A 13,358-nucleotide genomic window follows, 5' to 3' on the forward strand; every position below is an offset into this window, starting at 1 on the left:
GATTATCATTAGGGGAAGTTGGAATGGCATTTAGCAACTAAATTTAGAAAGTGTTATTAGGGGAAGTTGGGGGAATGGCATTTGGTAACTCTCTATACAAGTTTTGCAACTTTTTATATAATGGTCTGGTGTGATTTTGAATGATTTGGAAATTCTCGGTTGGCAGGAAGAAGATAAATGCATACCACAAGATACCTCTTCATAATCTCTTTTATTCTCTAGGATTGTCAGGTGTAGCAGTCAATTTTACAGTACTTGTGAATATCCTCAAAAAATTGATTGTAGCCCTTTTACCTGCAGCCTGATTTAGTCTTCTAATAATCATCCTAACACAAGTATTAATATTTCAATTTTACAGTTGTAAAAATGGAGGTCTTGAGCAATAGTGACTTAGCTCCAAATGACAGTGGAACCAGGAATTTAACCTTTTGTATCATTTGTTGTTGTGTTTTTTTTTTGTACAGCTCTCATCTAAAGCCAAAAATATAATAGAAATATTTCAGAAAATTAGTTCTAATCTGCAAAATCCAACAGACAACATTAAGGGGTAGATCTTTTGTAAATCTTATGTTTATTGCTTTCTAAGTAATTTCAGCCTCTTGAGTGTAGCTTCTGTATGTCCTGTCTCATTGTATGCTAGGCTTCCAGACCAAAGCTTTACTCATGGAAAGCTGTCAACAAATATTTAGAAAAAATGTGACTGGGTGCAACTGGCTCATGTCTGTAATCCCAGCACTTTGGGAAGCCAAGACAGGAAGATCACTGGAAGCTGGGGGTTTGAGAGCAGCCTGGGCAACATAGCGAGACCCCATCTTTACAGAAAATTGAGAAATTAGCCAGTTATGATGGTGCATGCCTGTAGTCTCAGCTACTTGAGAGGCTGAGGAGGGAGGATTGCTTGAGCCCGGGAGTTTAAGGCTACCGTGAGCTATGATTGTACCACTGCACTCCAGCCTGGGTTGACAAAGTGAGACCTCATCTCTTAAAAAAACAGTAATACAAAAGATGCAAGTCTAAATGAGGGGAACTGGGGAAGAGAATGGTGCATTCTATGGGTGTCTTCATTCCAAAAGGACCAAATAGAATGAGAAGCAAAGTAATTAACTTCTTGTAATCACAACTTTCAATTAAAAAATTGATTTACCTTAGTAAGTCTTCGTTCCATACAAACCTTTGACTTAAATGAGAAATCCAAAGTACCATAAAAGACAAAAAATTAGAAATCTATGACTTCCCTGTTGGCAGTAGTATGTACTCCAATGAAATTTATTTTTCTAATTTAAAATTAAACATCCATCTCTACAGTTGTTTACTTTTTACTGCATTAATTTCTGTCATTTTTCACATTAACATTTCAACTGTATCTAAAACATCTTCTGTTTGCCTTGTCTTCCATAAACTGTATTTGACATTTATATAAATTGCTCATCATTGAAAAAGAATCAGAATTTTTAGGGGTTGACTTTGAAGGATTTAAAAGGAGGTCATCAGTCCACAAACTATTTTAGATGAGGGTGAGTGGGGTACAAGACTGTCTTCTGGAATCAAAGAAGGTGGTGGTTAAAAAAAGATTCATAGAATATTATTGAGGTCTCTTGGGCCCAGATGGTATCACCCCCCCAAGTCGTGTTGGTCCAGAAGCTGACGTAGCATTTGTTTGTCCTCCACCCATGATGAATTAGCGACAAAGTCAGGAACTGAACTCTGGTTCCTAAATGCCTCCTATCACTTCATTTGCTTGTACCTTCTGTCTCCAACTCTGAATTTTATTTGAGACATCATTGTCTTTCAGGAAAGATGTCTGGGTAGCATTATAACAGATGAATAAAGTTGACTTTCAGTGTAATAAAAGTCCAACCACACTATTGAAAGAACTATGGTAAAATACATATAACATGATATTGCGCATAATTTTTTTTTGTAAAGATTGCTAAGGAGCTTTAAGGTACCAGATGAAAATGCAACATTTTCTCCCCAACTGGAGAAAGAAAATTTGGATAAAAATGTTTTTATAATTAAAGTTATGTTTTACCACACTTTATTTGGAATGAGGAAGACCAAACTTGTTTTGTGGTCCTTTATACATTTTAGCTAATTTAGATTCATTTGCGAAATAAACAACTTGAGATTATTTATAAGGGAAAGGATTAGATTTTGAATGCATTATAAAAGGTATAATATTTGTTAAATACAATTTTAGCTGCATCATTTTCTTACTCCAGTTTTCTCAAAGCAGATGTCCTTTCCTTAGTTGCAAGAACGTCAATGTAGGTGTATTTTGTGCCAAAAAAAGGTGATAGTTTAGAGTTGGAGTTGTCAGGGCTAAAACTCTGTCCTGTATGAACTTACTGGATGTCTGGAAGGCTAATATCAAATGTGATTTGATTTGATTTATATATGATTTATATATGAGAAAATCTTTATTTTCTCATATATAAATCTTTAAGTTATGTCAATATATTTACATTTGACATCAATGGAATTAAAATGTTTAGAATGCTGGTTTAAGAGCAGTTAGCTTTTCCTGCATCTGCCTTTAAAAATAACTAATTTGAAATGTCATTCAGTTAAGTGTGAATTGTTGTTGTTTACTAGTAAACCTTTGGTTTATGTTGCCATCTGAAATGGAAATAGGAGTCTAGTTGCAAGAAATATTTTAGGCATTTCTTTTCTACCAGAGTCTGAGATGTCAATGTCCCATAACCGAGGGCTCTAGGAAGTGACTCTTGTCAGAAGACATGATTTTTATATTGTTTAAAAGGTACTCTTTCCTAGGTGACAAATGACATTTGCATAATTCCTGAGATGCTGTCTACCTGACTTTAGTTTTTCAGGATTCCAAAGCTAGAACTATAATTTCAAAAAATTCTTAAATGAAGATATAGAGAAAGGAAGCATCTTTAATACAGGAATATGAATAATTTTAGAAGTCCTTGTAATAAAATTTTGTTGTCTGGTCTTGGTAGCCACTGACTGAAGGTAGAAGGTGATCAATGAGTTTTGTAACTGCTCCCTTCAGCAGTGATTCTCAGCTATGGTGGTGGAGTGGGGATGACTTGAAAATTGTTGCATGTGTTTTACTACATGAACAATGTGGAGAAAAAGAGGTTTGCAAACAATTGGTGTAGAGAAAGTATAATAAGCAAAGCCAGAAAGAGAAATCAAAAGGCTGGTAACTCAGGGCACTATGATGACTGAAGTCTCAACCTTTTATGTCTCTGGTTTCAGATTGCCTGTTTGGTACCTGTGGACCAGTTTCAGCTTTATCAGAGGTTAAAATTTGAAAGAGGTATGAACTCTTCTTTTTTTCCTGATGATGAATGTGGTTTTACATGTGTCATTTTTACACTAACCCGCATGGAAGATAAAGGCAGCTGTGGGCTGTCAACAAAGCCTCAAGGGTGCTCTAAAAGGAGAATACTGTAATTGCAACATAAAATTTCAAGCCTCTAAGCTACCACCAGAGAAAAATGCAGACTAGCAGGAAACAGAACTTTCCTTATGTTGTTTGTTTTGTATTTTTAATTTGGCTCATGTAAGAAAGGTTTTGCAAAATTTAGATGGCTTTATAATCACAATAATACAAAAGAAAGTGACCCTCGAAATGGGTTTTACCACTAATTTTCGATTCTTGAAGATCACTTCGAAACATTACCAGCCCAAACATTTTTACTGCTCCTCAGAATACATAACACCTGTGTTTTTGATACTACTTTTGTAATCATGGTAATAACAGAGTGTGGATATGTATCGTTCTTGTGCAATTTACAATGTATTGGACTGATTTTCTTTCTGACTTTGGGCTTGGGGTAACTTATATAGCTTTTCTATTTAGCTATAAGAATTATATTTTTACTTCATTTGGCTTTTGACAGGTCTTTTTTAGGAGACCTTTCCCTCTTGTCATACCCTAATCTATTTTTGAGGTAAATGGACTATTTCTTAGTATCTCAGAAGTAGGAAAAAATCGTTTCTCCCAGAACTTATTGGACTGGTATAGTCTCATTGAGTATATTAAACTTGAATCTATCATGAACATAAAGTTTTCTGATTGCTAACTTTTAAATATGGGTTCATAAAGTCTAGAGGTGAGGGTGGGGGGAAAATGAATATTTATTTGTCATGTGCCAATAAGTTTGGTCAGTACAATTATCTTTATCTAATTTAATTTTTACAACTACCCTGAAAAATAATTCTTACAGGAAAAAAGAAAAAAAACATACAGAGCATGAAGAGGGGTAGAGTAGGAATGCTTGTTGGGGATACATAGGTTGTTAATAGCAACCTTAGATCTAGATCTGGCTTGGTCTTATAGGAGAAGAACACTGACTTTGTTTTTGTGGTTTTTTTTTTTGTTGTTGTTTGTTTTTTTTTTTAAATCCAGCAGCCAAAACCAGATTCATCTCATGGGTGGATTACTTAACTCACAAGGCTGATATATTAAGCTAAATATACCAAAAAAAAAAAAAATCTTGGACTAGGTTATTTGAATTCCAAATGGTGGGTACGTTTTTGCTCTATATCCAGATGTGAAGTAGGAAATAGTTTATAATGTTGAACATGGACTCAGAACCAGGGAGTCAGAAGGATGTTTGGTTTAATGGATGATGACATAATCTGATGCTTCTGTTCTGTGATAAGTTAATGATGGGGGTAGTTAATATTGACCCTCTCTAATCCATCCACATGGGCTGATTAGATTGAGCATTATAACACCAGATGTGATAGCTAAAGATAAGAGCATCAACCATCTGCCTTGCCATTTTCCCACTTTATCCCAATATCCTCCACTATAAAAATCAATTATAATTAGAACATGGACATTCCCAGTATTCACCCTGTGGATGCCTGGCTGGTAGCAAGTACCATGATTTGAGTGCTTTTACCTGGAGAAAGCCTACAGAGTTAGGTTGGATTTTCAGGCTGCTGCTTAAATGGTGAGATGTGACATATCAACCACATCAGTCCTACTCAGTCACTGGGGCTCAGTCTATTTACAGTATTCTCATGCCTCCATCAGCACTTGTCCTCTCCCATGACTGCCTGTTACTTCCCTGGCTAACTTCACTGCCCCATATGTCAGCAACAGGCCTTGTTCCTAATTGTTTACATTTTAGGTAACATATCTGTTAGCTCAAATGTCTTTCTGTAATTAGAATATTCTAATATTACCAGGAATTACAACTTTCTGTGGGTTGTTTCTCACTGATGAATATAAAGTTTTGGTTTATTTTAAAATGGTAGCTAAGACCTGAGTGCAATTGCAGGCTCCACCACTGGTAAGCTGTGTGACCATGGCAAGGTCCTTAATATTTCTGCATCTTAACTTCCTCATCTGTGAAATGGGGATAACAAGTATCTCTGTACCACAGGGTTGTGATGAGGATTATGTGAATTAATACTTGTAAAGCACTTCCTGTGAGTGCTTCCTGTGTCTCAGTGTTCAAAATTTTAACAGTTGGCAATAAAAATAACTTAAAAGTAGCACGTTTTAAATTAAATTATTCTCAATGTTCTTCTCCTGTACACTTTTTTCCCAAAGAGGTAATCATACCGTTCTTCAGGAAATATCATCATACTGAAGTAGATATTATTGATTGTCTTGTTGTCAGTGGGATTAGAACACTTGAAGTTAATTGGCAACATCCATCTTTATGTGGGGCAAGGTAGATGTGGAAAATCATTGGCTAAGATTTCCACTCTTTCCCCAGATAGTGGTTGGCTTTTTGACTTTTCAGTAGTATTCAAACCTGCTTGTAACTGGCTTATTCTTTCATTAGACGTGATAATATATTCAGTCTAGCTACAATTAAGTTGGGCAGGCCTCTGAGCCAGTCTATCTTTTTTAGGTGGTGATGCATATTTCTACTTTGCTCTGTTACAAATTGATCAAATAGTTTTATTCATACATGGAATTTATTTTTTTCTCACGAATTCTGGGCAGATGCCCCACTGTGGATCCCATGCATTAACAATTCATGTTGTTATTCTTATTTTATAGATAAAGAAACTGAAAACAGGACAGATTGAGACTTGCCTAGGACCACATAGACTGTGGCTAACCTTCCTTATCTATACAAATGTTAAAATTCTATACTTTTCTTTTTGTTATTAAACATATACCTAACATAAAAGTTGCCATTTAAACCATTTTTAGATGTGCAATTCAGTGACATTAATTACATTCATACAGTTGTGCAGCCATCACCACTGCTTCTAAAGCTCTTTCATGATCCCAAATTTTGTAGCCATTAACCAATAAGTCCTTATTCCTCCTCCCTGAAACCGCTAGTAACCTCTAATCCACTTTCTCTTATTTGCCTAGCCTGGATATTTCATATGAGTGGAATCATACAATATCTGTCCTTTTGTGTTTGTCTTATTTTACTTAATATATGTTTTTCAAAGTTCCATTCCTGTAGTAGCATGTATAAGAATTTCATTGTTTAAGGCTGAATAACCTATTGTATGTTTTTAACGTCATTTTGTTTATTCATCTGTTGATGGACATTTCAGTTGTTTCCACCTTTTGGCTACTGTAAGTAATGCTGCTGTGAACACTGGGGTATAATCTGAGTTTCTGCTTTCAGTACTTTTGGGTAAAGTAACTAGAATTGGGATTTCGGGATCATGTGGTAATTTTACATTTAGTTTTTGAGGAACTGCCAAATTGTAAAACCCTATAATTTAAATATAAATTTAATAGACATCTTACTGTCATAAAGTATTGCAGTGTATTAAATTTAGTGACCTTTTGATTTAACCTCCTCATTTTATGAAAAACGTAACAGGCCCAGAGGCAATTTCCTCTTAAGTGATTTTGTTTTTGTTTTGTTTATTTTTTTTGAGATGGAGTCTCATTCTGTTGCCCAGGCTGGATTGCAGTGGCACGAACTCTGCTCACTGCAACTTCCGCCTCCTGGGTTCAAGCGATTCTCCTGCCTCAGCCTCCCAAGTAGATGGGATTACAGGTGCCTGCCACCACACTTGGCTAATTTCATATTTTAGTAGAGATGGGGTTTCGCCATGTTGGTCAGGCTGGTCTCGAAGTCCTAACCTCAAGTGATCCACCCACCTCGGCCTCCCAAAGTTCTGGGATTACAGGTGTGAGCTACCGTGCCCGGCCTCTTAGGTGATTTTGGAAGGCAATTTGTAATTGTGTAATTCTTCATTACCATCCATTATGATTATTATTGGAAAATGGACATTTCAAATAAGAGTAAATTTAAGTTAATGAAGTGCTACATAATGGAATTTACATGATTGGGATACACTTTATCTAATTCTGTCTAAACTTTATCTAAATTATGTAAAATAGACTTCTTGTCTACCTCAAACTCAAGACCTTCATCAGCTAGGTGACTTTGAGACTATGTTGTGAATATATATTTGATGTGAAACCATTTATAAGGGGACTTTGGGGTGCATTAAATACCCACTAATACTGTAAATGAGTTAAATGACTAACCAGCTGAAAGAAAATCTCATTGGCTGGACTGTGAGACAGAATTGTGGAGATTGCTACTGCTCTGGAAAAATGTAGAATCAGAGTAGATGCAGTACTATTTCTTAGTTATAAAAAATCATCCTTAGTTTTTTCCAATTCTTAGTGCCTGCCAAGTTCTTTTAGTCTTTAGCTTGTTGTTCAGTGTGTGAATTGTCCTCTGCTTTGTGTTACGTATTTGCTCAGCTTGTCCTTTATGTCTTTAAGTCTGATGGAAAATATTTTGAATAGGATTGCACAAAAATCATCCTCCTGCTTACACAAAGCAAAGAAATACTATCTGATATTGGTTGGTTATTCTACCCACTTTCCACCCATCTGTGACTTTTCATCTGGCTGCCACTATGTTTCTGGCTTTCTCTTTCTGCATCAGCTTTCCAATATTAACAAGGAAAAGGGAATGCTAAGTTTGGCATGGATTAATGATCACTGCTTTACTTTCCAGTGGTTCTCAAAGTACATGCCTGATGACTAATGCAAGAATTTTTCTTGCCTCTTGTTTCCAGAGTCTACTTTTTCAAAATAGTTTTTTTTTTGAAAATTGGGTTAAGATGATCCATCTTGAGTTCTTAAGCACTTTTCCTTTTTTTGTGACCCTGTTTGACTTTCTGTAACTGCAAGTTGCTTCCGTTCCTTGCTAGGTTGATGTATCTGTTCTTGAATATTTATTTATATTATCATATAGCAGTTTAAGAACTCTTACAGAAGGGTTGTGTCATATTGTTCTCCTTCATTTAAAAAAAAGTGAAATAGGAAGTTGTCTTTCTTTTCTTGTTTGTTAATATTACTGACTTCACTCCTGTATTAAGTATGTGCTTATTTATGTATTGCGTGTCTATCCTATGCCAGGTGCCATTCCAATGCTTCTTCAAGCTGTGGTTCTATCTTTCTTTGAAAGCCCTTTTGTTCTCAGCATTCTCCTCAAGCCTCCTTTCATTTCATGTCTTCACATTTATGATATTACTCTAGTTTCACCTTGCTCTTTTATTTGTCCTTGGTGAAGTGCTTCCACCCCAGCTTTTGTATCTGATCATAAAGGTTTTATTCCATCAGAGCTCCCTATGTAGTTATGTAGTTTCTTTTAGTGTTTTTTTCCCTCTTTGTAGACTGTGTGATGCTTAAGTACTTTATTGTCTGCTCAGTTTGATTTTTTTAACACCTCCCATCTCTCATTAGTCTACTGAAACAGTTTTATTTATTACAGCTGATAGTTAACTCAAGTGCATGGTGTTTCCCACAATAATAAAAGTTCGTGTGATGTCTTTTTTGGCACAATGGTGGAGAATGGCAGAAAAACCACTCCTGCTAGGACAGAGAATATACAACAGAATCAAAAGCAAACTCAGCATATGTAATGCTGATGGTGCCAGGTGGGAAAGCCAAGGGTTTTAGATTGAGATTTTGAAATATGAAAGCAATCATTAAGGTCAGATGTGGTCTTTAGGTCTCATGGCAGTTTTATTTCCCAGAATGTTTCTGTTTCCCAGTAATAGTCAGAATACGGAAGTAGAAAATAGTTTTAAATAGCATTTCTTGCCTCGCATAATTTACATGAACATGCAGAGTCTCAAGATCACATAGCTGTGGGGCTTTGCTTCAGTAATCAATTCTACTTTTTGTAAGTAAATTGCAGTTTAAGTCTTTGAATTTGTCTATCTCTGATGTAAATATGTCAGAGTTAACCACTTCTAAATCATGTATAGTAATATAAAATTTTGAAGGCACTATTATTTAGGTGCTGACTTACAGGTCCCTGGTTTCTCTTTTACTAGATTTCTGAACTTTTTCCCATCTCAAAGCTACATGATGTTTTCATCACTGCTGATGCAGAAGTAATTAGTTGACTAGGCATCAGTTCACTTTCTTCCAACATTGGAATAGAAATTTGAAGGGAGGGCAACCGGACCTTAAACTTCTGGATAATTGTGCATTTTGTATATCTGTATTATAACTGTGTTTCCTAGGCCAAAAGCCAGGAGGTAGAATTGAATTTACAAAAACAATAATAAAAGGTGTTGAAAAAAATATCCTGTGACTCCTGTGGGCACTCCACTTTGTCTCAAATTCCTTATAGGTCATTAGTGTGAGGAGAGAATGAGAAGAACAGCTCTTCATGTGATAGCAATCTGACTTCCAGCTGGAGTCTACCAGTTTGTTCCTTTTACCTTGGGTTCTGTGTAGTCCTGTTAGATGCCAGGGCTGCTGATGTCTGATGACTCTCTGCATTTTTTCTATTTCTACTAAACCTGGCCTCTAGGCCATGTGTATACTCTGTTACATGAGGTATATAAGACAAAACTATTCTCTTAATGGGATACTGGAATTATAATACATTTCCTTAAAAAGCCCAGCTCTTTTACCTTCCATTGGCTTTTCCTTGTATCTGCTCTTCTAGGAGCTGAGCTGAAGGGCATTGTGAAGTGTAGGTGCCATGCTGTGCTCAGATATCTTTTCAGTGGAATCTGGCCAGATTTCTATGTCTGGATCCGTGTTTCTCTGGGGGAAGCACTTTTACAGAAGTGCCCTTTTGCAAATATCTCTCTGGGTTGTTATTGCTGTTCTCTGGAAACACCTGAATGTAGGGCTGAACAATATAGAACTTGGATACATATGCTACCATTATCTTTTTTACTATGGGAAATTGATGTACTGATGCTATGTCTTATATTTCTGTTATGTCACTCCATTTATTTACACAAATGCAACATTCTAGGCATCTTGCTGGGTCAGTGATTGTCAGAGAAGGGTGAATGGATCTTCCAGGGATGTTTGGTGATGTCCAAAGACATTTTTGATTGTCATGACTTGGGTAGGAAGCTACTGGCAGCTAGTGGGTAGACGCCAGGGATGCTGCTAAACATCTAATGCATCATTCATAAAAGTTTTATTGGTTCTATTTTAGGGTGTGTGTGTGTGTGTGTGTGTGTGTGTTGTGTGTTTGTTGGCTCAACAAATATGTCAGGACATCTCCATGACGGTAAATTATCCAATCCAAATGTCAATAGTGCTGCTGTTGAGAAATCCTTTCCTAGCTGATGGGGAATACAGTGATCATCAGGACAAAATCCCTGCCCTAAAGGATCCTGTGTATGTGCATGTGTGTATGTGGGAGGTTAGATAATAAATAAGTAATATTAGATGGTGGGGGTATATCCTTTTATATAAATAAGGGTAAGGGGAAAGAGATAGATGGGGGAGGCTATTTTGGATAGGATTTTTGTGGAAGACCTCTTTGATGAGGTTATATCTGAAAAAGGACTTGATTTGATGTGAGCAAGCCATATGGATACTTACGGGAAGAGCATCATTTCAGGCAGAGGTAAAGGTACCTACAAAGCCCCTGAGGCAAGAAGAAGCCTGGTTTCTGTTTGAGAAACAGCAAGGAGGCCCTTATGATGGAGCTAAGTGAGCAGAGGGGAGAGTCATAGGAGGTAATTTGAAAGTGGTAGTCAAGGGCCTGATCCCATAGATTATGAAGATGAAGTCTTAGTGGGATGAGAAGCCGTTGGAGGGTTTGGATCAGGGGAATGTCATGAAATGATTTCCATTTTAGAGGATTACTGTCGCTGCTGCAGAAGAGTGGATGGTAATGGAATGACATGGCAGCAGGGAGATTTATTAGGAGGCTGTGGTAGTGATCCAGTCCAAGACAGTACAGTAGATTATATGTTAAAAGCAGAAGCATTGGAAATGCCCAGATTTGGAGTCTGTTTTGAAGGTGGAACTGTCTGTCAGGATTTCCTGGTAGAGGTACATCTGGATTATATGAGTCGGGATCGGTAGTATAAACTTTGGAATCATCAACATAGAGGTCAGGTTTAAAGCTATGACACTGAATGAGTGCATCTAAGAATTAAACATAGCTGAAGAAGCAGTTTCAGGACTGAGCCCTGGGACACTATAGGTTTTAGAAGAGGTGGATCTGGCAAAGGAGATTGACAAAGGATGGCCAGAAACATGAATCCAGAAGCTGGGTGAAGACAGTGTTTAAGGAGGAGAGTGTCCACTGGGTCCGAAGCTACTGACAGATGAGGAGAGATATGGTCTGAGAGTTGATAACAGAGGTCTTTGGTGATCTTGACAAGCGAGTTTTAGTGGAATGACAGAGAAGTGCCAGCTTGGAGAGGGTTCAGGGTACTATGAGAAGAAAAATGGGTGCAGTGAATATATTAACTCTTTCAAGGAGTGTTTTTTGTTTTGTTTTGTTTTTTCTTGAAAGGAACTTATGATCCGGCAGAAAGGGATGATACAGGAGAGGGAGGGGGGAGGTAACTGCAGAAGCCAAATCCTTGAGAGTGTGAGGGGAATGGATTTCAGTGCCAGATAGAGGGATTGGATTTACTTGGGGGTAGGTTTAGGTCATCTTCTCTATCAGGAAAGAAGGTGGAGAGGTTACGGACATGGATGCAGGCAGCCTAGTAGATTGGTCTGCATGGGTTCTCTTCTAGTTGCTTGTTTCCTAGGTGCAATAAGAAGGAGGGTCTGCAGCTGAGAGTGAGAAGAGAAAAGGGGTAATGCAGATTTGAAGCAAAAGGAGGAACTTTATGTAATATGAAACTACAGCGAACCTAGCAATATTGAACGTGAAGTTTACAAAATACCTCCCAGGTTGCATCCATTCATAAATCATCCAGCAGATATTTATAGAGCACCAACTTTGTGTAAGTCACTGTTTTTCAAAGTGTGGAACTGTGACCCAGAATAATAAATCCATTTTACTTTGAAAGCCAGCATGCACACACACACACACACACACACACACACACACACACACACACACACACACCCGAAGATAGAACCAGCAAAAGTTTCATGAAACTAATGTGAGATGCACCCTACTTTCTTTTCTAATCTATTTCATTTTTATGCTGGTCACAACCTATTAAACTGATACCTCAATCCCCATTGTTTGAAAAGCATCATGATAAAGAATACAGATTTGTTTGTCCCTTTCAAAGAGTTTAAAGTCACACATTAAGGTTGAGGATTGGGGGAAATTTCACTAATTCTTGTGTAGAACCTGCTTCCTGTCAGGCACTGTGTTAAGTGTCTTGTTTACAATGTCTATTCAATCTTGAACATCTCTATTTTATAGGGAAGAAAGAAGTCTTGTGTTAGATGGTTTCTATAGTGAGTAGAACCACACTTTCTCCTATGATAACCCTAGCTGGGGTCAGTGAAAACTAAAGACTACTTCCATTCTGGGTTTTTCTGCTTTTGTAAAATTCACCTGCTTTATTACATGTGAGAATCTCATTTACATTTGTATTATTTGGATAAAATGTGGAAATCTTTCAGATCAAAACTATCTGTAGATTGGTTGCTTATTCATAGTTCTAACCTATAGGTTTAAGTGCAATTTTTAAAAATGTGCAGCTGTCAGTAACTCTCAAAAGCAAGGCTTAGAATTGGCTCAGTGTGATCTGGTTCTCACAAACGTAATCATCTCAAAGGCTTTATCTCTAGCAATTTTTTTCTTTAAAAATTATAAAGGTTTGAACATTTTTATTTCACAAAAATCAATAATACATAGACAAGAGATAAATCTAAGAAATATACAAAAGTAAAGAATTAAAATCCCTTTATCTAAAGATCAGTTGACGTTTGCTTTACCCTTAATATTTTTAGCTCTATTCATTTGTATTGCATGTATATTTACTAAAAACAAAGAGCTTATCTTATGTGTTAATCTATTTAATGAATTTTTAAAAATTGACAGATAAAATTGTATGTATTTACTGTCTACAACGTGTTTTGAAGTATATATATATATATATATATATATACACATTGTGGATATAACTAAAATTAACATATGCGTTATCTATCTTATGTAGTCATTGTTTTTGTGGTG

General features: G+C 36.6%; 1 protein-coding gene across 3 annotated transcripts in view; it reads left to right on the forward strand.

The window, feature by feature from the left end:
• Nucleotides 1-13,358, forward strand: part of RNF144B (ring finger protein 144B) — a 195,387-nt gene that overhangs the window by 162,932 nt on the left and 19,097 nt on the right. For all 3 annotated transcript variants that reach the window (XM_055390693.2, XM_055390692.2, XM_019030033.4), the window contains one exon: nt 3,229-3,289. In XM_055390693.2, coding sequence (XP_055246668.1) covers nt 3,229-3,289 — 61 coding nt within the window. The remainder of the gene's footprint in view (nt 1-3,228; nt 3,290-13,358) is intronic.

Source organism: Gorilla gorilla, chromosome 5 (assembly GCF_029281585.2).
Source record: "Gorilla gorilla gorilla isolate KB3781 chromosome 5, NHGRI_mGorGor1-v2.1_pri, whole genome shotgun sequence".
Lineage (NCBI taxonomy): Eukaryota > Metazoa > Chordata > Mammalia > Primates > Hominidae > Gorilla > Gorilla gorilla.